General features: G+C 47.6%; 1 protein-coding gene across 2 annotated transcripts; it reads left to right on the forward strand.

Moving 5' to 3' along the window:
• On the forward strand, nucleotides 1–27,535 carry GGT5 (gamma-glutamyltransferase 5). Of its 2 annotated transcripts, none has more exons than XM_033135974.1 (12): nucleotides 1–254; nucleotides 13,578–13,708; nucleotides 15,010–15,096; nucleotides 15,973–16,171; nucleotides 17,085–17,245; nucleotides 19,726–19,872; nucleotides 20,946–21,082; nucleotides 21,756–21,946; nucleotides 22,904–23,001; nucleotides 25,055–25,167; nucleotides 25,684–25,794; nucleotides 26,377–27,535. In XM_033135974.1, the coding sequence occupies exons 1-12, from the start codon at nucleotides 88–90 to the stop codon at nucleotides 26,521–26,523; spliced, it is 1,689 nt and encodes a 562-aa protein (XP_032991865.1). In that variant the 5' UTR covers nucleotides 1–87; the 3' UTR covers nucleotides 26,524–27,535. The 2 variants fall into 2 exon arrangements, with proteins under 2 accessions (XP_032991865.1, XP_032991866.1); XM_033135975.1 differs by having other exon boundaries at nucleotides 15,976–16,171.
• Nucleotides 27,536–27,860: the final 325 nt, after the last annotated feature.

Raw genomic sequence — 27,860 nt, forward strand, 5'->3', positions numbered from 1 at the left:
AGCACTACTAGCCAACGCAAGAGCAGCCGCGTGGAGGTGAGCTACCTCTGCCTGCTCTAGGAGCCAGAGTCGCGCGCAGTCTGTAAAATGGGTCTATCGCGCGGCAAGCTCTGCTGCCTGGCTCTGGTGGGCTTGGTGGCCCTGGCGGGAGCCGCGGTACTAGCCGTGTTCCTGACCCGATCCCGGTGCGCTCCTCCGAGGTACCCACGGGCAGCAGTGGCGGCGGACACCCAAATCTGCTCCGACGTTGGCAGGTAAGAGGGTCGACCTGGAAGGGGTTGGAGGGGCGGGAAGGGGAATCTTCTGTCTCTGGGACTCTCTTTTCCAAGCCTCCGTGTGTCTCTCTCCCCCACCCCGCTTTTGTCAGGGCTCTTGGCATTTGTGGGTCTTGGCATGACATCTCAGCCAGGCCAGAGAAAGAGACAGCGGTTTCTCCTCCTGAGATGGGACCTGCCTTGGCACTTGTTGCGACTTCAGACTCTCTACCGCTCCAGCCAGAGGAGCCAAATATTGGGGGGCTGGGTCCCCCCAAAGTTGATGGGCATTGTCATTCAAATGGTGTTGGTTTGTCCCATCATGTGATCAATTATCTGAGTTGAGGCTTACCTGTGTGTCCCCCCCCCCCAAATATTTTATTCAAGTTGGCACCTCTGGCTCCAGCCAAGGGTTTTTTTCAGGAGCCCCTCACCTCCTCAGGGCGAGACCTCCTTGTCACCCCGGGCATCGCCTTCGCCGCCACGATATTCTGTCCTGTGCTCCTACATGGAATCACAGAATCGTAGAGTCGGAAGGGACCCCGAGGGTCATCCAGTCCAACCCTCTTGCTTAACAATCTCCAGCGGAGGAAAGAGCCCGCCGCTACCTCTTGAAAAAGTTCCTCCCGCTGTTTATCGGCTCTTATTGTCAGAAAGTTCTTCCTTATGTTTAAGCCTGGGTGGCTTTAGAAGAGGATTAGACACATGGGTGTAGCCAGGATTTGTGGGTTTTTTGGGGGGTGGGGCGGGGCACTTACCGGTACCTGCCACCGTCCTCTGTCTGGCTCTGTCTAGCAGATTCGGAACGGAATGTCTCAACCACAGTTGTTTTGTATTGTTTTCTTTTGAGCCCAAGCACTCGGAAGTATCTGCCAAAATCTTTCTGCAGTTTTAGTTGAGTACTTTTATTTACAGTATTTACTTGGTTTAGGGGAGGCCACGCCCATGATTAGACAAATCCACGGAGTAGAGGGCTACTAGCCAAGATGGCAATGCACTGACTGGTTCTTTGGTCAGAGAGGCAGCAATGCTTCTGAATTCCAGCTGCTGGAAACCTCGGGGGGGGGGGGGAGAAGGCGTTTGTGCTCGAATCCTGTTTGAGGGTCCCCCACTGTGAGACAAGGATGCTGAGCTAGATGAGCCATTGGCGCGATCCAGTGGGCTCCTCTGATATTCTTTCATGTTCTTAAACTAAGAAGGCTGTTTGGGTAGGGATCTGCTAAAAAAGCACCCCTGCCCTGCAAAAATCGGGGCTAGCCCCTAACATTTTGCAGCCTGAAGAGGTGCCCACCTCCCCATTTCCATGGATAGAAACCACTAGCCCGACTGTTGCTGTTGTTGTTTAACATTTTTTTGTTAAAGATTTTTTTCACAAGTATGTGCATCGTTTCCTTTTTTTTCAGGTTGTAAACTCTTTTCTATATATATTTTTTGTTGTAAATTTATTTTCAACATCTTCCTCCAAGGAGCCCAAGGTGGCATACATAGTTCCCCCTCGCCTCATTTAATCCCCACAACAAGCCTGTGAGGTAGGCTAGGCAGAGAGAAGACAGTGACTAGTCTAAGGTCAGCCAGCGAGCTTCACATGGCTGAGTGGGAGATTTGAACCCTGGTCTCCCAGGTCCTAACCAAACCAAACCAAACCAAACCATTGCACCACACTGACTGTTGAGTTCCAGGCATCCTCTTCCAGCCCAAGGGAAGCAGGAAATGCCCATAAAAACCTGTGATAGAATAATAATACAGTGGTGCCTCGGAAGTCAAATAGAATCCGTTCCCGAAGTCTGTTCAACTTCCAAAATGTTCGGAAACCAAGGCACGGCTTCCAATTGGCTGCAGGAAGCTCCTGCAGCCAATTGGAAGCTGCAGAAGCTGCGTCGGACGTTCGGGTTCCAAAGAACATTTGCAAACTGGAACACTCATGTCCAGGTTTGCTGCTCGCAAGGCGTTCGGGATCCAAGGTATGACTGCAATGCTGCTTTCCCTGGTGCTTCTGTTATTGGATAGCTTTAGCATACTCAGGAATCCAAAGTTTTGTGTCTCTTTTGTAGGAAATGTATACTTTTTGTGCATTCTGCAATTTCCATTTTTAACTGTACTGCTACTCCTTCTGCCAATGAGCATCTGCTGCCTTTCTCTGTCTAATTGTAGGGCTGCCCAGACACCATATTCCTCTGTAACTGAAATGTGTGAAATGTCAGGTTTCTCTATCTCCATACACAAACTTTTACCTACACGTGCCCTAGATCAGCCTTCCAGATGTTTGGGACTACAACTCCCATCAGCCCTAGCCAGCACTCAGAGCTGATGGGCGTTGGAGTCTAAAAGACCGGGAGGGCACCAGGTTGGGGTAGACTGCACTATACAAGACACAAGACCATTCTCCACCCAGGGGCTCATAGAGACCTCAGGGGGGTAGGGGAACCCTGCACACAGACACAATCTGAATTAAGTAACCCAGAAAGTAAAAGGGAAACAGAAGAGGGGGTTGTCTCTGGCAAATTTGGGCCCTTGGAGCATATGATAGTCACTCCTGGAGCCCCAAGCAAGCATGGAGGGAAGTGGACTTTTAATGGGTTCAGAGATCCTGGTCCAGGCCACCAAGCCATTACCTTGTGGGGCAGGAGAGGCAAAATTGTGTCATGAATGGGGATGTTTATGCAGGCTGTGGACTCAGCTATACAGCTGCAAGTACTATAAAACGCTTTAAATGCAAAGTGCAATATACAAATGCAGCACTAGAGGGCAACAGTAAGCTACGCCAAATCCAATGTATTTTTCAAAACTTTTTTAAAAAAAACATTTTCACAGCGGGGTTTTTTAAATGCGTGTAGATTCCACCTGTGTGTCAATGGGGTGACAAATCAGAAACTGCTGGATGTTAGAAGGAGCAGGCAGAAAGAAGTGATTGTTGGGGGATTGTTGGCTCAGAGGTGGGTCTGGGGAGGTGGGTCTATGAACCACCGCCTCCCCCCCCCCCGCCTGACCTTCTCTTTTTTTCTAGGGGGAGTTGACAGCCTTCCACTATACTACAACCATTTCATCTCATAGGAATAGTTCTCTGAAGGGAAAATCCCTAGGAAGTTATTCTGCTCCCCGCCCCCTGCCATTAGTGCTCAGAACAGCTCTCTTTCCCCCTCCTTCCTGGTACCCCCTTCCTCCGAGGAACCCCTTGTGAGACACAGAGCATATTCCTGCCTGCTTTAGCTGGGATTCCTGCACTGCATCTAGTTGCATTAGATGACCCTTTGGGTCCCCTCCAGCTCTACAATTCTATGATTCCCCCACCTGTGGGGCAGAAGAATGAATGGTGCTGAAAACACCAAGGTTGCAGGTTCGATCCCCATATGGGACAAGCTGCATATTCCTGTATTGTAGGGGGTTGGATTTGATAATCCTCAGGCTGCCTTGCAACTCCAGAATTCTATTATCTATGTGATCATCATTTGAAACTGGCACTTCTCCAGATTTTGCGGCGCAAGCAACGTGCACAGGAAAGATTAGATAAAGCTTGCGTTTTAGACATGTTAGTTTAAAATAGCTTGCAAAAAAAAAGAGTTAGGTACTAGGATAAAATTTCTTACTAGGACATGTACGTCAGGAGAAATGCACACCAAAATGGTGCTGAGTTTCTTTAAAATGATGATAAAAAAGAATGCAAACTCCCATGGAAATGTGGAGAGCTGAATTTAAGATTGGGGGAAAATGAGAAAGGGCAGATTTGCCTCCCCCACCCCTCCCTCCAATGGGTGGGTTACATCCTGGAGTCTCCTTCACAAACCTCCAAGGAAGGTGGTCCAACTCTGGATTGGAAAGCCAACATTCCATTGGCCAATCAATCACCCGATGAGAAGGCATTTCCCCCCTCAGAAATCTAATAAAGGCATTTTCCATCCCAGACAGCCAAGGAGTCCCTCTGCCTTATCTCCTCCTTCAAAGCGATAGGGGCCTTTATCTCCCTCCTTTCTCAAATATTTGCAGATCTTGGCATTCCCCTCTAATCTTAGGACCTTCCATCCTCTCTTGGTTTTTCTTGCTGTCCTCCCAGTTCTCCTCAGTTTGTCCAAACACCGTTATGGTTTTCTTCACATGGCCAAGGGTCAAAGTATACGTCTGTGGAAGCGTAGAACGTGTGTGGTTAAGAGCACGTGATCCTTATGTATGCAGCGTAGTATAGATAAGGTAGGGAACTTGCTCCCTTGCAGGAGGCAGCGAAGGCCATCACCAACTTGGATGGCTTGAAAGAGAGTTAGACAAATGCTTGAAGGAGAGGGCTATCCATCGCTGCTGGTCAGAATGGCTGTGCTCTGGTTCTATGGTTTGAGGCAGCAATGCTTCTGAAAACCACTGGGGATGGGATGGTACTAGGGTCCTGCTTGTAGGTTTTCCCATTGGGGCATCTGGTTGAGGACAGAGACTCAGCTACACTCAGTCAGTTATATCATTTTAACTCCGTTGTAAAGATGCGACACCAGATGGCGCTGTAGAGCTCAAAATGTCTCCATGCGATTTTACATAGGGTTTTTTTCCCTTTTGTTATAAAGGAATCTAACTTAGATTCTAAGTTATTCTAAGTCTAACGTATGACTTATTTATACAGTCGTACCTTGGAAGTCAAACAGAATCCTTTCCGGAAGTCCGTTCGACTTCTGAAACGTTCGACTTCCAAAGCACGGCTACTGATTGGCTGCAGGAAGCTCTTGCAGCCAATCGGAAGCCGCAGAAACCCTGTCGGACGTTCGGCTTCCAAAAGAACATACAAAAACCAGAACACTCACTACTGGTTTTCGATCATTCGGAAGCTGGAACTTTCTACTTCCAAGGTGTTTGGGAGCTGAGGTATGACTGTAGTGGCTTTTTCCTCCTCGTGTGTAGATCCAGCCCAGGATGCTGGACTAGGTGGGCTAATGGTCTTCTGCATGCAAGGGGGGGGGGGCTCTTAGCCAGGTTCCATTCCCCCTTCCCTCTGCCTCCACTCCTCTCTTCCCAACCCACTCACTTCCCAATCCAACCCAACTTTGCTTCCCATTTAGGATAACAGACCCAAGTGTCCTTATTTTCCAGGGATAACCCCAGATTTACAGAAGCCATCCCCGTTTCTGTTTTGATACTGGAATGTCCTGCTTTTCCTTAAGACGTCCCTATTTTATTGGATAATAATAATAATTAATAATAATTTATTATTTATACCCCCGCCCATCTGGCTGGGCTTCCCCAGCCACTCTGGGCAGCTTCCAACAAAATATTAAAATACAATAGTCTGTCAAACATTAAAAGCTTCCCTAAACAGGGCTGCCTTCAGATGTCTTCTAAAAGTCTGGTGGTTGTTTTTCTCTTTGACATCTGGTGGGAGGGCGTTCCACAGCATGGGTGCCAATACTGAGAAGGCCCTCTGCCTGGTTCCCTGTAACTTGGCTTCTTGCAGCGAGGGAACAGACAGAAGGCCCTCGGTGCTGGACCTCAGTGTTGGAGGGTATGGAATAAGATGTCCCTGTTTTCATCAGGCTATGGGATAATGCTCCATGCACCTGTTGAAGATGGCTCTGGCCCACAGACCCTGCTTCTTCCACCATACATGTGCTTAGTCTTGAAGGTGCCATAAGACTCCTTGGTGCTTTTGCTGAAACAGATCGGGGGGGGGGGGGAGCTGCTGCTGCTGCCCCTTTGAAGGGGGTTAAGCCCTGACAGTGGGATCCAGGCCATGTTTACTCGGAAGCACAGATGAGCTCCAGGAATGCAGCATCTGCAGGAGCCTCCAAATAAGTCAGCCTCTTTCTCCTCCAATTTTGTTAGGAATTTGCTTAGGAAGGAAATGCACTTCCTGGCCTGTTGCAGAGTCCAGCACCCTTTTCTCAACACCCTCATTTCTGAAGAAAATGTGACTTGTAGGGTGTGCAGAGCTAATGGTGACGTAGTCTGGGCCTGGGAGAAACCTGAGTTCAAATCCCCACTCAGCCACGACTCTCACTGCATGACTTTGGACCAGTCACAGTCCACCAGCCTAACCTGCCTCACAGGGTTGTTGTGAGGATAAAATGGAGTGGGTGGGCAGGCGGATAACATTAAGCACTACCTTGAACCCCTTGGAGGAAAGTTGGGATATAAATGAAATATAAATGAAAGCAAAATAAAATCGTGAAGCTCTAACAAGGGCCTTGCAGAGCTTCGAAGATGAATGCAGCTGCTTAAGTTTTGCCAGTTGCTGGAAATTGCAGGAGGGGAGAAAGTGCTCTTGTATTTGGGTCTTGCTTGTGGGTTTCCCATTGGAGCATCTGGCTGGCCACTGTGAGAACAGGATCCTGAACTAGATGGGCCCCCTTTGGTGTGACACAGCAGGCTCATCGTACATTGGTAAGTCTGGAAGGTGATCAAATTAATAATGAATAATACACTCCCTCCAACATTTCTCTGATGAAAATAGGGATGTCCTAAGGGAAAAGCTGACAAAGGTCCGTATAGTTAAAGCTATGGTTTTCCCAGTAGTAATGTATGGAAGTGAGAGCTGGACCATAAAGAAGACTGCTCGTTGAAGAATTGATGCTTTTGAGTTATGGTGCTGGAGGAGACTCTTGAGAGTCCCATGGACTGCAAAAAGATCAAACTTATCCATCCTTAATGAAATCAGCTCTGAGTGCTCACCAGAAGGACAGATCCTGAAGTTGAGGCTCCAGTACTTTGGCCACCTCATGAGAAGAGAAGACTCCCTGGAAAAGACCCTGATGTTGGGAAAGTTGGAGGGCACAAGGGGAAGGGGACGGCAGAGGATGAGATGGTTGGACAGTGTTCTCGAAGCGACTGGCATGAGTTTGGCCAAACTGCGGGAGGCAGTGAAAGATAGGCATGCCTGGCGTGCTCTGGTCCATGGGGTCACGAAGAGTCGGACACGACTGAACGACTGAACAACAACAACAACAAAGGGAAAAGCGGGACATTCCGGGATCAAATCAGAAACCAGGACAGCTTCTGTAAATCAGGGACTGTACCTGGAAAATAGGGACACTTGGAGGGTTGGATAAGTGCTTGCTAACAGTTCCTACCTGTTATAACCAGAATCCATGGAGAAGGGCCATAGCTCAATGGTAGGGCAGCTGCTTTGCATGCAGAAGGTCCAAAGTTTAATCTCTAACATCTCCTGATAGGGCCAGGAAAGTCCCTAGCTTTGGAGAGCTGCTGACAGACAATACTGAGCTGAATGGATCGATGGTCCAATTGGCTATAAGGCAGCTTCCTACATTCCCCTTCATTTCCTGCCAGGACATTTATCAAGAGGCTATAGGCACAAAAAGCCCCTGCCTGCTTAGCCTTAGTGCGGTGGGACCAAACTCTGCTTCCTGTTACATCATCTGGTCCACAAAGGGTGGGCCAGCTGCCCTAGTGTAGACAAGGCTGAGCTGGATGTCAGTTGCACCAGTGGCCTGACTCAGACTGCTGGGAGTTGTAGTCCAACAACATCTGGGGAACACCTTTCAACATCTTTCTGAGCTTTTTGATACTTGAACCCAGGGGAGGACTGAAAACTTGAGTAAGACACAGGATTTAGATCCTGGGATAGACCACAAGGATAATGGACTGGTGTGGAATGTTGGCTGAGTCAACCCACTTGCAGAAACAATTCCCAGCTGTGCAAACCCTAATCTGAACGTGGACTCCCAAGGACTGGTTTCCAGAACGAACGATCAGGGTCCCCATCTGGGTTTTCCCCTTTAGGTTCAGGGCATCCTTAGCTCTGACTGGGAAATCCCCATCCCAACCCCCACAACCCTCCAAACCCTGAAAAGTTTGTTCTGATTTTTTTTACCTGTTGCTGTAAACTAGATTATTATTACAAGAGTTTGGTGGTTTTTATTTTATTTTTATGCGAAGTTATAGGTTGCAAGGTAAAAAAAGGACCCCTGAGTAATTAATTCCAGTCAAAGCTGACTGCAGTGGTACCTCGGGTTACAAACACCTCGGGTTACACACTCCATTAACCCAGAAGTAGTACCTCGGGTTAAGAACTTTACCTCAGGATGAGAACAGAAATTGTGCCCCAGCGGCACGGCGGCAGCAGGAGACCCCATTAGCTAAAGTGGTACCTCAGGTTAAGAACGGTTTCAAGTTAAGAACAGACCTCCGGAACAAATTAAGTGCATAACCAGAGGCACCACTGTATGGGGTGTAGCGCTCATCTCGCTTTTCAGGCTGAGGGAGCCGGCGTTTGTCCACAGACAGCTTTCCAGGTCATGTGGCCAGCAGGATTAAACCGCGAAACACTGATGGAAACCAGAGCGCATGGAAACACCGTCGCAGCAGTACCTATTTATCTACTTGCACTGGTGTGCTTTCGAACTGCTAGGTTGGCAGGAGCCGGGACAGAGCAACAGGAGCTCACCCCGACCTTCTGATCAGCAAGCCCAAGAGGCTCAGTGGTTTAGACCACAGCGCCACCCGCTCCCTATAATAGGCTGCAAACATGAAGGGAAATGAACAGATAATGGCAAAGGGAACCTTCTCTTTAAAAAGCGGCTTTGAAACAACAAATGGAGGAAAGGCGTTTTGCAGAGATAAAAGCAGCAAACAAAAACTGGAAGCTGTTTGATGGAAAGACCCTCCCTGATCTCTTGTAGTGATTAAGAAAACCACATGCAGTCCTTGAGACAGTGCTGCTGCTGCTGCTGCTGCAGCTGCTGTTGAATTTATAGCCCACCTTCCTGCTAAAGTACAAAAGGTGATTTATACAAAACTAGCACCATTCTAAAAGAACACAAAAAATTAACCCCCAAAACAAAAAATAAACATTAAAAACCAACAGCACTTTAGAAACAAGCAAGCTGCAGTTTTAAAAGCAGATGACACAACAGAGCACGTGGAGCCCTGGGATTTCTTTTGTAAAAGCTTCCTTAAAAACAACAACACAGTACAGTGGAACCCCGGGTTATGCACGTGATCCGTTCCAGGTTGCCGTGTGTAACGCGGGTGTGCATATCCCAAATGCATTAAAAAAACCCGAAAAACCGGAAGTAGTGAGATTTGAGCGCGCATGCGCGAAGTGAGCAAAAGTGTTCTGCGCATCCGGAGGTGGTTCCGGGTTGTGGCCGTTCTTAACCCGAACGTACGCAACCCGGGGTGTGCGCAACCCGAGGTATGACTGTAGTGCCTTTTTGGGGATTATAGGGGTAGAACTACCTAAACAGTACAGAATTTTTTTCATGTATGCAACTACAGTGGCAAGAATGTTATTTGCTCCAGAATGGAAAGAAGAAGTCCCGACGAAAGAAGAATGGAGACAAAAACTTATGGACTATGCAGAAATGGCGAAACTTGCCGGAAAAATGAGAAACCAAGATAACAAACTTTTAATAAAAGAATGGAAATGGTTTATTGAATATTTACAAATGAGCTGTAAACAGATAAGAACACTGGCAGGATTATTGTAATAACCTGCAGTTTCATAAGAGTATATAATTAAGGAACAGTGGTACGTCTGCTTATGGGCACCTCTGGTTACGTATCCTTCGGGATACGTGTTATGTATTGAAGTTCTCACCCTAGGCCACTAGGGGTGTGTGTGTATATAGTTCATTCTGCTGCAGTTTTCACTCAGGTCCGCACATTCAAATGAGGGATTGAAAGGGATTGGGTAACTACAGAAAGTTGTTACTGTTGCTTGTAGCTGAGTTCTATATAAGCAGGCTGCTGAGCCCTTCAGATCAGTTCTGTTCCAGCCTGAGAATAAACAGAGCTGCTTGAAGAATCACTGTGTCGTCTGCTATGTCCACCCACTATTTAATAATACGCATGTGTCAAACCCGAAAGTATTTTTTCCGGGTTTTGCCCCACGCGCATGCACAGAAGCGCTCTACCACACCGCGAGTGTGCACATAACAGGCCCGTCCACAACTGGAGGTACCACTGTAGATGAATAAAAGAGTAAGTTAGGTTAATTTAGAATATGCAGAAAATGATAAAAAATAAATTTAAGAAACCGCAGAAAGAGGAGGAAGGAAGTCGAGTTTTGAAATGTTGAAATGACTGTAGGAATGTTCAAGTTTATTAAATTTGTGAGGTCCATGCCTTTACACAAAATACCATATAACATTATTAAAAAGATAAACAATAAAATTATTAAAATAAGTTAAATTTCATGCCGCGCTGTCCCAGCAAAGGAGACAAAACCCAAATCCCCCCACCATACAGGAAAGAGGATACAACAACAGGTGAGGAGAGCGATGGGAGGGCCCTCACTACATCATCCATGAACCCTACCCTAGTTTTCATAGCCCTCGCCACAAAGACCGCTACCACGTGGGAAATCTGTGGGTCAGCGTCCACCAGCAGAAATTTTACTTGGTCCTCAGAGTTGACAATTGATTTGGGAATAGTTTGTAAGATCACATCCCTGAAGGCCGAGTAGATGGGACAGTACAACAAGTAATGTGTGAGATCCTCTTTGGTTCTCATGTGGCAAGGACATATACGGTGCTCTACCGGGAATTTTGCAAATCTGCCTGACAGATAGGCCGTAGGGATAGTTTGAAAACGGGCCATGGTGAAAGCTCTCCGAAGGGTGGGATCGGTGATAATCACCAAGTAATTGGCGCAGGTTTTGACTGTTTTCAGTCGGGGAAACCAGTGGGAGGACCCTGGGTTCTGCATTTTTGTGATGTCTAACAGGGCGTCTCTCTCCAGGATCCATTCCCGAACTTTGTCCGGGCTCCACAGTTTGAGTGTATTAAACTGAAATGACTGTAAAACTATTGAAATGTATATTTCTGAAAATCATAAATTAAAAATTAAAAAAACAACAACACAGTTAGGCCTGTATTAAGAATCACAGCGGCCACTTCTGAAAGCTTAAAAGCAGACAGCCCACCTGGAGATTTCAGTCTAGCTGAACCAGCAGTCAATTGAACTCCCCATCCTATGGGTGATGTATGTGTATCTATGAAGCATTTGTATTCATCGCAAGCAAATGAAGGGCACCACGTCCAAGGCATCTACAGAGGAGAGGCACTTAGCAGTTGGCAGTATCTGTTTCCAAACAACATCCATCTTGGAGTTGTACTGGACAGCTCAATGAAGGGAGAAGGGGGAATTCCACGCTAGGAAAGGGACTGAAACTAAAACTGCCAGTACCATAATGCCCTTATTCAAAACTATGATGCAGCTGGAATAGTGCCTGCAGTTCTGGTGAAATCACTTCGCGAATAGATGGAAGAGTTGGAAAAGGTTCAGAAAAGGGCCAGGAAACTCACACTTGAAGAAAAGTTGCGACATTTGGGACTTTTCAGTTTGGAGAAAAGGCGACATGTCAGAGGTGTGCAAAATTATTCATTATTTCTTTATATTCATTATTTCCAAAGGAGCCTGTTTTTTCCATGGTGTGGGAAAACGGATCACTTTCACAAATTAACACTAGTGTGTGTGTGTGGGGGGGACATTCAGACCATATTCCCAATTTTTTAAACAAAGTTTCTGGACTTTTTCAGGGGAATCATTTGTGGGGGTGGGAGGTGACCGATTTGTTCTTGTTCTGTTTTAATTGTTTCCAGTGTGTGTTCAGGGTTATTTGCGGGGGGGATGTTTCTGATCATCTTCAGTTTTTCTTCTGTGAAATGGGTATTTTGTGGCACCTGTGACTGTTTCTTAGCTATCCAAATGTACTCTGGGGCCTCAAAATGGTTGGTGGAGCTCTTGTTCCTTCCTGGTTTTTACAGTGACACTGTGCCCCCCCTCCCCGCCGCCAATCTCTTCTTTGTCCACCTTTTTTTAAAGAGACGCATTCCCACCCCCATTCTTTAGAAGTGGCCGCTGAGACCACATAACACCAGTCCTGAAAGACCTAAATTGACTCCCAGTGCGTTTCTGAGCACAATTCAAAGTGTTGGTGCTGAGCTTTAAATCCCTAAATGGCCTCGGCCCAGTATACCTGAAGGAGCGTCTCCACCCCCATCATTTTGCCCGGACGCTGAGGTCCAGCTCCGAGGGCCTTCTGGCGGTTCCCTCACTGCGAGAATTGAGGTTACAGGGAACCGGGCAGAGGGCCTTCTCGGTAGTGGCACCTGCCCTGTGGAACGCCCTCCCACCAGATGCCAAGGAAATAAACAACTACCGGTATCTAACTTTTAGAAGACACCTGAAGGCAACCCTATATCGGGATTTATTTATTTATTTATTTAAAAAAATAATTTTATTTGGTTTTACAAGCGTAAAGTTATAACAATACCAAAGGAATGTCCACACACTGAGATTTCTCTGAATCTCCCGACTTCCCCCCCCCATCCCCTCCTTGGGTCCATTTTTGTATCTGTCCTTTGTATCTGTCCATTTTGTCCATAGTGATTGTTACATTACAAGTGTTCTTAAAGTCCTGCCAATGTTTTCATCTGCTTACAGTGGTCTCCTAAATATAATTCCTCCTTCTCCCCCCACCCCATCCTTTCTTAAAGTTTTTGTCTTCTTGGTTCCTAAGCTTTTCGATCAGTTTTGCCATTGTATTGGGAATATTTTGATGTTTGATGTTTTACAATTTTTTGTGTGTGCTGCTCTGGTTCGCCAGAAGCGGCTTAGTCATGCTGGCCACATGACCCGGAAGCTGTACGCCGGCTCCCTCGGCCAGTAAAGCGAGATGAGCGCCGCAACCCCAGAGTCATCCGCGACTGGACCTAACAGTCAGGGGTCCCTTTACCTTTACCCTTTCGTGTGTTGTAAACCTCCCAGAGTGGCTGGGAAAACCCAGCCAGATGTTGTTGTTGTTGTTCAGTCGTTCAGTCGTGTCCGACTCTTCGTGACCCCATGGACCAGAGCACGCCAGGCACGCCTATCCTTCACTGCCTCCCACAGTTTGGCCAAACTCATGTTAGTAGCTTCAATAACACTGTCCAACCATCTCATCCTCTGTCGTCCCCTTCTCCTTGTGCCCTCCATCTTTCCCAACATCAGGGTCTTTTCCAGGGAGTCTTCTCTTCTCATGAGGTGGCCAAAGTACTGGAGCCTCAACTTCAGGATCTGTCCTTCTAGTGAGCACTCAGGGCCGATTTCCTTGAGAATGGATAGGTTTGATCTTCTTGCAATCCATGGGACTCTCAAGAGTCTCCTCCAGTACCATAATTCAAAAGCATCAATTCTTCGGCGATCAGCCTTCTTGATGGTCCAGCTCTCACTGGCAACCCACTCCAGTATCCCTGCCAAGAAAACTCCATGGACAAAGACAACAGCCAGATGAGCAGGTTATTTATAAATAAATAAATAAATAAATAAATAAATAAATAAATAAATAAATAAATAAAATTATTATTATTATGTGACTTTTGAATGCCCCACCCTCCTCTTTCTTCTGAACAGGGATATCTTGCTGCAGGGAGGCTCAGCTGTCGACGCTACCATCGCAGCCTTGATCTGCACCGCTGTCCTGAACCCGCAGAGCATGGGCCTCGGGGGAGGCATAATCTTCACCATCTATAATGCATCCACAGGTAGGCACAGCCAGTGCACATCACTGCACCAAGTCTATTTCTCCACGAAGGATTAATTGGCAGAGGCATCCGAGGGTGTGGCAAAAGAGGCCCCTTTGGATCTTCGATTTCCAAACCAGCGCCAAACAAGGGTACCTTTCCCCTGTCCTGCTTTTCAAATCAGTAAAAGAACGAACGAGGTCTTTCGTGGCGAGCTGCATTTCCTTTAGGCGCTGGAGAGATCGTGGCGCAAGTCTGTGCAGCACAGGGGAAGGTGGCACCACTGCTGGTGATAATCACAATCTCCCCCTGACAGGCGCACAGGGCAGTGCTGAAACTGCAGATAATGGCCCCTTCTCCAAATCTCTGAGTAAAAAAGGGGCTCCGAAACCCAACAAACTTATCGGCTGTTGTGGAGCGGGGCAGCTAGGATGTCCCGTGAAGCATGGGTCCTATGAGGAATGGCCCTAATGGGAGCCCCAGTGAAGGACAAGAAAGTTCTGGACTTTGGGTTTATTGGGTCAGAGGCCCTTGGCCTCCTCCCTCGCCTTTCCCCCTGGGAAAACAGACTCAAGTTCCCCAAGGGAGAGTTTTAGCAAGTCCTTCCTGAGGAGTTTGGTCTTTCTCCAGCCTAAGGTCTTTTCTAGTAACATTAACTGCAGATTACCAGTAGTGGTGCCCCACCCTGTGGAGTTCCCTCCCATTAGATGTCAAGGAAATAAACTTTTAGAAGAGATCTGAAGGCAGTCCTGTACAGGGAATTTTTTATTTTTTTAATGTTTGAGGTTTTATTGTGTTTTAATACCTGTTGGAAACTGCCCGGAATGCCTGGGGCAACCCAGTCAGATGGGCAGGATATAAACAAAACAACAACAATTATAATTATTAACGTTTTCCTGGGTGCAGACAAGTCACAGCAATTGCTCTCTGCTGCGGTATTTGCCCTGTGTAAAGGCAGCAGGACTTTGCACTCTGTGTTGTAAATTGACACCTTTTAAAAAAACACATCACTGAAATGGGCCATTATGGCGTTTTTGACATCCTTCTTTGGTATCCCTGCACCAAACCAGTCCCACAGGCCCTCCTTCGGGTCTGTGGTTCAGAGCACCAGCCAGGCTTGAGAGAGACTCCTGTCTGAAGCCCTGGAGAGCCATTGCTGCAGGTCAGTGCTGGCAGTACTGGGTTAGATGGACCAAAGGGTGTGAATCTGAATAAGGCAGCTTCCTACGTAAATGGGACAGCCATGGGAGAAGCCAGTTTGCCTGAGGTCATTGGTCCCCTGTCAATCTTCACCTTGGCATTTGCCCCTTTGATTTCTCCAGGGAAAGTGGAGGTGCTCAATGCTCGTGAGAGGGCCCCGCAGAAGATCTCTGGCAATTTGTTGGCCGAGTGCAATAAGGGTTTTCCAGGTAAGAAGAGTCCTTGTATATAAAGAAGGCTGAGGGGAGGAGGGTTGTGAGGGAGGGGTAGGTCCCCCCCACTGCTCACAGGTGACAACTGAGTCATTCCCTTGAAGAGGAGAAGCCCCCACCCCATTTATGGTCAATGGTCCTTGTGCCGCAAGACCATAAGGTCTTCTGACCAAAGTACAGCTCGGTTGGTAGAGCATGAGACCTTTAATCTCAAGGTTGTGGGTTTGAGCCCCACATTGGGCAAAAGATTCCTGCATTGCAGGGGGTTGGACTAGAAAAGGGGTCAGCAAACTTTTTCAGCAGGGGGCCGGTCCACTGTCCCTCAGACCTTATGGGGGGTTGGGGCGGACTATATTTTGGAAATAAATATATGAATGAATTCCTATCCCCCACAAATAACCCAGAGATGCATTTTAAATAAAAACACACATTCTACTCATGTAAAAACACCAGGCAGGCCCCACAAAAAAACCCAGAGTTAAACGAAAGGACACATGTAAAAACACGCTGATTCCCGGACTGTCCGCGGGCCGGATTTAGAAGGTGATTGGGCCGGATCTGGCCCCCGGGCCTTAGTTTGCCTACCCATGGACTAGATGATGCTTAGGGTCCCTTTCCAGCTCTACAGTTCTGTGATTCTATGATGCCAAGCTGTCATCAGCAAGCATAAGGACTAGCTCCTCCTGCTTTGAATCACAACTGAGATCCCCAGGTTTTCCTTACAGGCTGGCAAGGAGTTGAGCCACAGTCTCATTTGGAGGCAGAGAATTGTCTCAGAGCTTCCCATTTGATAACTGCAGTGAGGAGGAAGGCGTCTAGAAATGGAATCTTTGTGGGGAAGCTGTAAAATGACGCGTCCGTCTTGCTTCAAAGTAGGGTCTCAGTGGATTGCTGTCCCTGGGGAACTGCGTGGTTATGAAGAAGCCCACAAGCGGTACGGCAAATTGCCCTGGAAGACCCTGTTTGAGCCCACCATCAAGATCCTCGACCCTGGAATCCGGATCCCCGAGGTGGTGGGTCGGTTTCTCAGCCACCCCATGATACAGTCGCATCTGAACAAAACGTCCTTAAGGTACAAGAAACCTGCACAAAGTCAGATCACACCTGTGGGATAGAAGTGCATAAGATCGAGCCCATCTAGTCCAGCATCCTGTTCTTACTGGCCAGCCAGATGCCTGTGGGAAGCCCCCTCTCCTGTCAGGAGCCAGCCCTCTCCCCCTTGATCCTTGGTTCCAGAACTGTTGGCAAATGAGTACAATGAGAGTCTCTTGCTGGCAAAGTCTTCAGCACAAAGGACAGCAGCCCTGGGCTCCAGCCTATCCTTCCTGTAGGGGCTTTTCTAACGGGGGTCCTGGTCCTTGATTCGAAAAGTTGGGGAGGAGGTCAAAGGGCACAGCAGCCCAAAGCTTCTTTGATGGCTCCCATGGGAAGAAGGCCCTGGAAGGGCCCTTGGCCAAGGTTTTGGGCATTGTGGAGGGCAGCCAGTGGTGACTCCAGCAGCCTCTGTGCCCTTTGAAACACACCTCATGTTAGACCGGTAGCTCCCAGCTGAGAAACAAGCATGCCAGGAGTAGCACAGACCCATCTTCCGGTGTGTGTGTGTGTGTGTGTGTGTGTGTGTGTGTGTGTGTGAGAGAGAGAGAGAGAGAGAGAGAGAGAGAGACCATCAAAAGTTAGCCCTAATGTCCTTCTGAACTGAATAAGCAAGTTGCATTGAGACTGACAATCTGCCTGGATACCCCTGCAGTGTAGAACAATACAAATGTAGCCTTTGAGGTGGTGGTCAGGGAATCGTCAGAGCAAGGAGGCTAAATTGGAAGTTAAATCTCCCCAGGCTTAAGGCTTTGGGGAAGGGCTATGGAGCCCCCCCCCTTTTGCCCTCCTTCACAGCTGGTTATATTTGGGTCTTAGGAGCCATTCCTGCTTCAGCCTCTGCTCTTAGAATCCAGGGTCAGAAACTGATAGTGACGGTCACTCTCTTCCAGAAAACTATTTTACAACAAGCAGGGGGCCGCCCTGGGAGCTGGAGACCTCCTTCGATGGCCAGCTCTGGTGGAGACCCTGAGGGCTGTGGCAGAAAATGGAGCCGATGAGTTTTACCAGGGACCCACAGCAGAGAAGTTGGTGCAGGACATAGTGAAAGAAGGTAACCACCATTATTATTATTATTATTATTATTATTATTATTATTATTATTAGTTTTATACATTTCAATAATTTTATAATCATTTTAACATTTCCAAACTCGACTTCCTTCCCCCTCTTTCTGCGGTTCCTTAAATTTATTTTTAATATTTTCTGAGTATCCAAATTAACTTAATTTGCTCATTTACTCCACTACTTTAAATATATACACTTTTATAAAACTGCAGGTTATTACAATAATTCTGCCAATATTCTTATCTGTTTACAGTTTATTTGTAAATATTCAACAAACCATTTCTATTCTTTTATAAAAAAAAAAGTTTGTTACCTTGATTTCTTATTTTTCCGACAAGTTTCGCCATTTCTGCATATTCCATAAGTTTTTGTATCCGTTCTTCTTTCGCTGGGACTTCTTCAACTTTCCATTTTTGAGCAAATGACATTCTTGCCACCTTAGTCGCCTACATTAATAAATTTCTGTACAGTTTGGGTAGGTCTGTACCTACAATTCCCAAAAAGAAGGAGGAGGTGACCAGTCTTGACTCCTTGTCCGTCATGGGCAGGGTTTGGGTCTGACTTGTGGTTGCTCAGATGTAGACCCTGCTTATGGGGCTTATGTGGGACACAGTGAGAAGTTGACTCCGCTTCCTGAACCGCCATTTTGTGCCGGGTTCAAGACAGAAGACCTGGGGGATGGGGGGGCTCTCAGAGAACAAAGTTGATGCCAACCCTGAACATAGGACCATAAGATGACCCTTGCTGGACCATGCCAATGGCCAATCCAGTCCAGCATCCTGTTCTCACAGTGGCCAACCAGCACAAGAGCCATCTCCCCTTTTGTGGTTCCTGTAACCGGCATTCAGAAGTGTTTGAGCCTACAGCCGTGAAGGCAGAGCATAGTCACTGTAGCTAGTACCCATTGATAGATCCATGGAGGAGAAAGCTGTCTAATACTTTTTCAAAGCCATCCAGGTTGATGGTCGTCACTGCCTCCTATGGGAGTGAGTTCCATCGTGAATGCACTGCATGGAAAATGATTCTCTTCTATCATCTATCTATCATCTATCTATCATCTACCTATCTACCTATCTACCTATCTACCTATCTACCTATCATCTATCTATCTATCTATCTATCTATCTATCTATCTATCTACCTATCATCTACTGTGGTGCCTCGCAAGACAAAATTAATTCGTTCTGCGAGTGCTGTCGCATAGCGAAAATTTCGTCTTGCGAAGCACCAATGGGGGAAGAGCAGTTTGACGGGGGGGGGAATAGGAAATTTTTTCGTCTTGCGAGGCAAGCCCATTGACAAATTAGTCTTGCGAGACAGCCTTCCACTAGCGAATGCCTTTCGTCTAGCGAGTTTTTCGTCTAGCGAGGCATTCGTCTAGCGGGGCACCACTCTATCTATCTATCTATCTATCATCTATCTATCTATCTATCTCTATCTATTTATCTATCATCTATATCTATCTATCTATCTATCTATCTCTATCTATCTATCTATCTATCTATCTATCTATCATCTGTCTATCTCTATAATTTTTTTAATTAAATTTTCTGTTTTACAATTTAAAATACTCATTTTGCACCCTTAAGATATCAATGACTTCCCTTCTTCTCTTTCCATGGTTCATTTTACATATCATAAATCCCTGCATATCTTACAAAAACTATACCATTCAATATTCCATTATTGCATCCATAAAAACTCGCTTGCACGGTTGATAACACTTAATGCTGCCAGCATTTTCAGCTGTACACAATTATTTCCCATATATTCAATAAACGTTTTCCAGTCTTCTTTAAACGCATGTTCTTCTTGTTCTCTTATTCTATATGTTAAGTCTGCGAGTTGTGCATATTCTGTCAACTTAAGTTGCCATTCTTCTTCAGTTGGGACCGCGATCGTTTTCCATTTTGGGGCTAACAAAACACAGGCCGCAGTGGTAGCATACATCAATAACCTTTTTCCTTTTTTGACACCTGGAAATTTCAGCCTGAACTATCCCCAACAAAAAAGGACTCTGGTTTTTGCTTTCCTTTATCTGCCCTGCTGAGAAGGGTGCAAATGGATTTTCCAATACCTTGGAAAACATTACTGATTCCGTAGCAGCCTAATCAGAATTTGGTGCCCCTGTTCCCTTTTCCAGATGTGTCCCAGCCGTTGCTTTGCCGCCTCGCCCTTGCACGTGACAGTTGTAGGCTGTTTCCCCCTCCCCACTCCTTCCTTCCATTGTCCCCTTCCTCTCCTGCTACAGCAGCTGCCAGGGCAGGAATCCCTCTCACCTCCCTTTGCTGTCCAAGCCTTCCCCTCCCCACTCCTTGAGAAGGAGCCACATTCCCTCCTTAGCGTCAGGGGTCACTAAGACTTCCTGCAAGCAGTTCCTCTCATTTGCGCTTGGGATTTGAGCTATTTTCTGCGCCCCCGCCGCAGCGCAGATAAGGCCTGACGCATCTTCCTCTTGTTTTCCAGGCAGCATCTTGTCCCTGGGCGACCTCAGGGATTACAGAGTAGAAGTGGTGAGCCCTGTGAACATCTCCCTGGGCGATTACACTGTGTACTCTGCCCCGCGACCTGCAGCGGGGCCCATTCTCCTATTTATACTCAATGTCCTCAAAGGTAAACGAGGGGTCCATTTGGTTCACTGCGTATCAGGGTTGGGGATATTCTGGCTCTGCGGTGCTGCTGTGCGGGTGAAAAAGGGAAGAGTGGCAGACGCCTCCCCCCCCCAACACTGCAGACCAGGAGAAGAGGAGGCCCCTGGGCCACTTCCTTCAGTAATTCTCATTTGGCAGCTTCAACCTTTCAACCTCCTTTAGCCTTGGGCAATGATCCATCAGTTATGTTTTATCTGCAAAATCTGAATTTCAGGAACCAAAATGCCTTTTCTGTGCAGCCTGAGAGCAGTGTAGTGAATGACGTTATAGTTACTTGTCGTAGCTTGTCTTCACTTACCCCAAAGCCCACTGCTGTGCTCTCTGTTGTGAAGAATCTTCTTATGAATGGTCCGTGTCACCATTAAGAAAAAGAGGTCAGAATAGGCCAATAGATATGTGGACTGTTCCCTGGATCAAGTGCCTTTTTTTCTTTAAGTTCTCAAGAGCTCTTAACCTAGCTCAAAGTTGTCACCTGAACTAGCCAGACGTTTAACCAAGAATCAATGTGAAGTGTAGGTGGGTTCCTACGAGGCAAGACACAGTGATAACAGCAAGAACCTTTATTGAACTACATAACTGGGAAATAGGGGCAAAGCAACTGCTTATATACATTTCTGGAAGCCTGGGCCACTCCCACTCCCAACGTGATTGGCTGTCTAAACTTCCAAACTGCGAATCATGACTCAGAGTTCAAGGGCCAATGGCAGAGGCCCAAATCCTGAAATGTTCTGTGTATCGAATCAGAACGCAGGAGCTCAGAATCCTTAGTCCAGACTCAAGCTCAGGCAAACACAGACCACTGAATACGTAAACAGTCAGTCAATCCTTTGAAAAATAAGACTTGCCCTAAACTGGCAACTAGACATTCTGTTTTGTCAATTGTAGCCTTGGTTTAAGGAGCCATTTGGTGCCTAGTTATATCTGAATTTCTAACACAGCTGAGGGTCATTCCCTGGGTCTCAGAAGAGTGCTGCAGAGTCCTTTCTGCTCTTCCTTAGGCCTGGGTGCTCAGAGCTAGCTCTTCCTATCTTCCAGGTTTCAACTTCACCAAAGAGTCCATGGGCACACTTACACAGAGCGCTGAGACTTACCACTACATCGCAGAAGCTCTGAAGTTTGCCAACGGCCAGAGAGTAAAAGTGGACCACCCAGCTTTTTCCCAAACTGGAGAGGTGGGTGATCTGGGAGCCTGTCGTTCTTCATCCTTGTTAAAAGCTTTGTTGCCTTATTCTTCTGTAGCGGAGAAGCTGCTGCTCGCCCATCCCGCTGCCCACCCCCCGCCAAAGCCTGCTTTAGCGGGAGGTGGGGGGTGGTGGAGAGGCAAGCAGCAGTTTCTCCGCTGTAGCGGGGAAGCTGCTGCTCGCCCGTCCTGCCCCCCGCCCCTGCCAAAGCCTGCTTTAGCGGGAGCCGTGGGGTGGTGTAGGGGGCAAACAGCACCTCTCCTGCTGCTGCTAGCCCGCCCCGCCCCCCGCCCAAGCCTGGCCAGCACCCCCTCCATTTTTGCGCCCTAGGCAATTGCCTAGTTCGCCTTAATGGACGCGCAGGCCCTGTAAGGGAGCAGTGGACTGAAAAAGGCTGAAAACCTATGGGGTAGGGCATAGGGTGCTGGGGATGAGTTTGTGGAAGATGGGGGGCAATGGGCTGAAAAGGTTTGGGAGCCAGTGGGCGAGACAGGTAAATAGCTGCCCTCTGCAGCTGAAGATAAGCACTGCAAGATGTTGCTTCCTGCAATTTACATTCCTGTCCCGCTGAGCCTAGCTTTGACTTTCCCAGAAGAGCGTCCGTGCCTCCTTTGCAGCTGAGGTTATTCGGGACCTGCCTCACTGAGATGTGCTGTGTTTTTAGGGTGTCATGAGCCAGCTGATCTCGGACTCCTTTGCCAGCCACGTCAGGCAGCGGATCGATGAGCGGGGAGACCACCCAGCATCCCACTACGACTCTGCCCAGGTGGGAACGACCCCGTTTGGCACCTCCCACGTTTCCGTCCTGGCTGAAGATGGGAGCGCCGTATCAGCCACCAGCACCGTTAACTACCCGTAAGTGGCAGCAGATGAGCCGCAAAGGCAGGTCCTCTAGCTAGACCCTTTACTGCAATAATTTTATTAGCTGGGAGTTTCCCCGTCTGAAACTCGGGATAGCCATTGCTGCCAGTCCGTGCAGAAAACATGGAGCTAGATGGACCAACAGTTTGACTCTGTGCTTCCTATTTAAATCAGACCTTAATTCAGAACCACCTGGTTGGACACTGTAAAAAGAAGATGCTAGACTGCAATGGCGTAGCCAGGATTTTTTTGGGGGGGCAGGCTTTTTTTAAGGGGGCAGAACCTTAAATTTGTATTGATTTTGATTTATATAGGGGGGGCAGCCCCCTTTGCTTATGCCCATGCTGGACTAGATGGGCCTTTGGCTTGATCCTTCAGGCAAACTCTCCATGTGCCCTGAGGACTAGAATCTTGTTTTAATTATAGCTCAGCGGCAGAGCATTTGCACGAAAAGGCCCCAGGTCCAATCCCCATCCATATTTCCAGGCAGGGCTGGGGAGAGACCCCCTGTCTGAAATGCTGAATAACCATTGCTTCCGGTCAGTGTTGGGAATATGGAGTTAGATGGGCCAATGGTCTGACTCAAAATAAGGCACCGTCCTACGTTCCAACTGCCGGGCTGTGGGAGGCAGAGAGCGGGACGCCTTCTCCATGGTTCCTGGCCCTCTGGTGTCTTCCTGTTTTAATTCCTACCGAAGGATAAGAAATCCCATCTGCTCACTTCCACTGCAAAGGCACACTTGAAAGACCCACTTGGAGAGGCCAGGAACCGCTCCTGCTCTGGGTTGGCCACACAGGAGTTGCTTAACCCTCTCCTTCCCTGCCACCTGTTTGTGTCTCCTGTTCTGGGCACCGCCACCCCACCAAGGGGGGGGGGAATAAAAGCAGGTAGGGAGGAGAACTGTGTCCCTTCTGATGATGTCCTCAAACCTCTGCTCTCCCCATGCTCAGGTTTGGCTCCATGGTGTATTCGCCACAGACTGGGATCATCCTAAACAATGAACTTGCTGACTTTTGCATGAAGCGGTTGAGTGACAGGATCTCGCCTGGTGAGCTACACCTCCGCAGGGAAATCCCATCGCAAGCACAAAAGCTGGGCAGGAGGGAATGGATGGATGGATAGATGGGTGGATGGATGAATCAATGGATGGATGGATGGATGGATGGATGGATGGATGGATGGATGATAGAAGAGTCCCTATGGGGGTTGTGATGTGATTCCGGGACACCTTACCCACACCCTGAAGAAAGAGGAGATCAAATTGGCTGTGGGTCTTCTTTCGGCTCATTAACCTAAAGGCGCAAAGATTTCTCTCCAATAATAAGGAGAGAGAGAGAGAAATAATTATTGGGAATTATAGGGACTGTTGTTCAGTCGTTCAGTCATGTCCGACTCTTCATGACCCCATGGACCGGAGCATGCCGGGCACGCCTATCTTTTACTGCCTCACGCAGTTTGGCCAAACTCATGCTAGTCGCTTCGAGAACACTGTCCAACCATCTCGTCCTCTGTCGTCCCCTTCTCCTTGTGCCCTCCATCTTTCCCAACATCAGGGTCTTTTCCAGGGAGTCTTCTCCTCTCATGAGGTGGCCAAAGTACTGGAGCCTCAACTTCAGGATTTGTCCTTCCAGTGAGCACTCAGGGCTGATTTCTTTAAGGATGGATAACTTTGATCTTTTTGCATGGGACTCTCAAGAGACAGAACTACCTAAATTGTATAGAAACCTATTCATGTATGAAGAAGAAGAAGAGTTTGGATTTGATGTCCCGCTTTTTACTACCCGAAGGAGTCTCAAAGCGGCTAACATTCTCCTTTCCCTTCCTCCCCCACAACAAACACTCTGTGAGGTGAGTGGGGCTGAGAGACTTCAAAGAAGTGTGACTAGCCCAAGGTCACCCAGCACCTGCATGTGGAGGAGCGGAGATGTGAACCCGGTTCCCCAGATTACGAGTCCACCGCTCTTAACCACTACACCACACTATGCAACTACAGTGGCAATAATGCTACTTGCCCCAAAATGGAAAGAAGCAGAAGTCCCAGCAAAGGAAGAAAGGATACAAAAACTTATGGAATATACAGAAATGGTGAAACTTACCAGGAGAATAAGAAATCAAGATAGCAAAAAAATTTTAAATAAAAGAATGGAAATGATTTGTTGACTATTTACAGATAAATGGTAAACAGCTAAAAACACTGGCAGGGTTATTGTAATAACCTGCAGGTTTATTGTAATAACCTGCAGTCACAAAAGAGTATATATTTAAAGAAGATAAATAAATGAGTAAGTTAAGTTAATTTGGATATGCAGAAGATATTAAAAATAAATTTAAGGAAGCACAGAAAGAGGGGGAAGGAAGTCAAGTTTTGAAATGTTAAAACGATTGTAAAATCAGTGAAATGTATATATCTGAAAAGCATAAATAAAATTTAAAGAGAGAGAGAGAAATAATAATATCCAAATGCACAAGGTGAGGCTTTTTCCTCTCTGTTTTTTTTGTAATAAATTTTTATTATTTTCCAAATATACCAAATTACAGCCAATTCAACATCAAAATACAATACATTTTAAACAGTGCTCTGCCAAGCTATTACTCCCCTCCCCCACGTCAGCAGGTTTTCTTGTCCATTCTTGTCGCGCAGTTCACAATAAAACCATGTTAAACTGTGTCAAAGGTTTATTCCAATCCTACAAGTGTCTTTAAACTTCCTCTGTTCAATCTTAAGTACTCCAAAAATTTACTCCAGTCTCTTTGAAACCTCGAGTCCTCCTGGTTTCTGACCCTGCCGGTCAGTTTTGCCATTTCCACATATTCCACCATCTTCGTCTGCCACTCACCAACTGTTGGTAATTCCTGTAATTTCCACTTTTGGGCAAGCAATATTCTCGCTGCAGTTGTCGCGTACATGAACAATCTTTTGTCATTTTTATCTATTTCTTCTCCCATCAATCCTAACAAAAAGGCTTCAGGTTTTTTGGGGAAGGTATATCTAAACATCTTCTTAAGTTCATTGTAACATCTTCTTAAGTTCATTCCTCTCTGTTTTAAAAGTGACTGTATAGGTTGGTCAGCCTCCCATTTCTTGCTGCCCCCACCTATAGGAGAGATGCCCCCTTCTTCCATGACACCATCCATCCTCATTTCCCGCAATGGGCAGTCGAAGCTGGTGGTCGGAGGGTCAGGCGGGCAACTCATTGTCCCTGCTGTCGCGCTGGTAAGTTGTCAAAAACACTGGATTCCTGGCTTTAGCATGGAAAGCTGAAGCTGCACTTCACAGTTAATGCCTGTGAAATCTGTCCTTTGGTTTGTAATTTATCCTGGGGAATATAGCTTAAGTTTTGTTTTGAAAAGGTAGACTGCCTCTGGACATGGAGGCTTGATTGAACTCCCGTGATCAGCATCTGTTGCTATTTATTTGTTCGCTTATTTGTTTATTGTGTTTATAACGCACCCTTTTCTCCAAGGAGCTGAAGGTGGCATACATGGTTCAACCCCCCCTCCCCCCCGGCCATTTTATCCTCACAACAACCCAGTGAGGATAGGGTGGGCTGAGAGAGGCAGTTACTGTCCCAAGGTCACCCTAGTGAGCTTCATGGCCGAGTCAGGATTTGAAACCTGGTCTCTCCCAGGTGCTGGTCCCACACTCTAACCACTACACCACACTGCCTGTCTGCTGCGAGACTTCTCTTCCATGAACATGTCTAAAGCCAGGCTGCTCCTTCTCTTGCAGACTATCGCTAACAAGCTGTGGTTTGGGTATGATGTGGACAAAGCTGTCAAGGCACCGATTCTCTGGGCGAACAGCAACAACAGCATTGAAGTAGAGAAAGCGTTTGACGAGGTGAGATGTGTGCACAGCTCTCCAGGGTCTTAAGAGGAGCCATGAGACAGAGGCGCCTGGAACCAGGCGTGCATCCAACATGTCCCAGAAGAAAACTGGCACACAGGTCTTTGGGGGCAGTGATCTCACAAGAGAGCATGCCCCCCCCCCCAAAATGGGGCATCCCTATTAAATCGGGACAGTTGAGGGGTATGTCAGTGATTGTCACAAGTCCTGCAGTATGCAAAACAAAAAGCGACAGCCCTGTGCCAATTTTTAGCTCTGCGATGCGGACTACAACTCCCATCAGCCCCAGCAAGCACAACCGGTCTCTTATCACCTCCCATGTCATATGACCAGTCTGGCTGCGGCTGATGGGAGTTTTAGCTCCTGGGGGAGCCTGCTGTACAGATCCCAGGTTCAATCCCCGACGGCAGCATCTGCAGGGAAGGTTGGGAATGTCCCCTGGGCATGAAATCTTGGGAGAGTCACTGCTGCCAGTTGGCTAGACGGACCACTAATTCGGCTTTGCCCAAGGAAGCTTGCTATGTTCGGAGGGATGCCTGTATTTCCTCTACCCTCCTCCTCTTCCTTTCCTTGCAGGGTGTTGTGGCGGCACTGCACCAAAAGGGCCACACGGTGCAGACGGTACCATGGAGCCTGAACGTGGTGCAAGCTGTTTCTAAGGACGGCCCCTGCCTCTTCCCCTACTCGGATCTAAGGAAAAATGGCCAAGCCTCTGGCTATTAGTAGCCCAGCTGCTATTTGGCCTGAGGCGAAGCCAGAGGGCCTGGAGGACCCATCTGCCTGCCTGCCTGCCTGCCCCTCTGCACTTTGCAGCCACTTCTGGGTCTGAAAAAAAACATGAACTTGTTGCAGCTGGATCCCTCCATCACATATTTCTTTTTCTCGGAGAGAGACAGACAGACAGATAGAGAGCGAGATGTGTTTACAAGAGCCGTGCTATACTGTGGAAGAACTGAGCCATAAAGCAGCCCTCGCTTTTGTTGCAGCCTGAGAGTGGGGGACGGACCTTCATCTCTCTCACCAGCTCCAAGCACCTTGTGTCCAGGCTATGCGTCGAGATCCAAGGAAGATGGGCAGCCTCACAGGGAAGAGCAGCTGGCATGAGTGTGTGGCAGACAGTCATTGAGACAAGAGAAAACCATTTGCCAGCATTTGCCGCTCTGTGAAAGATCTGGGTTATTGGCAGCGGCAGCAGCAGGTGTCTGATGGGAGCCTGTGCTATGCAAAGGACCTGCCTGAGGATATTTTCTGGAGGCAGGCAGGCAGTTGATTATCTTCCCTGGATAATGCGATGGTTCTGGCTCCTCAGAGGACGAGGAGCCAGCTAGCAGATCTCACTATGCCAGAGGCTGCAAAGTGCTGGGGACGAAGCTTGCCTCATCGGCCCACAGCCAGGAAAATGCAAAACACCTCTTCGACCCTTTGGCAGCAAACTCCCAAGAGCCGACACTTGGTAGACTCCTTCCCTGCATGGGATCACAAGTGCTCAGGGTGCAGAGAGAGCCGCTTGGTGCAACAGCTGCACCAGGTAGTGGCTCCCTAGCGCAGGCTGGATCAGCAGCTCCAAATTGTGTTTGTCTTTAGGGGTGTGTGCGCACAGAGCATTGTTGATGCCAAGCAAGGAGCTTCATTCAGCAAAAGGGCAGCTGCTCAGGATTTGTGTTTTTTTTTTTCCTTTGTGCAAGTTTGACGTGCAGAGTTCTATATTTTTTAATAAATGAATTGTCTCCTTTTATATATAGTCTAAATCTCTGGGTTCCTAGCTCAAGCTCTTATCTGCCCCCTCCCCAATTTTAGGCTACCATCCCCCCACTTACTGGACTTACTGTAGTGTAGACCAAGAGGGGCTGGAGTGGGAGGGCACCCTCCTTGATTGGGTTCAATTTTGCTGTTTCTGAAACTGCCGCTGATAAGGTGTCAGGCTTCAGGGACTTGGCTCCCCGCCCCCCAAAAAAACAAAGCAGAACAAAGAGAAACGAGTCTCTTACCAGTTAGAGATTTTAAGAACACAGCGAGAGACCAACGCATCTATTCCTCGGAATGAAGGTGCTCCCAATTAA

The sequence above is a fragment of the Lacerta agilis genome, chromosome 17 (assembly GCF_009819535.1).
Source record: "Lacerta agilis isolate rLacAgi1 chromosome 17, rLacAgi1.pri, whole genome shotgun sequence".
NCBI classification, from domain to species: Eukaryota; Metazoa; Chordata; class Lepidosauria; order Squamata; family Lacertidae; genus Lacerta; species Lacerta agilis.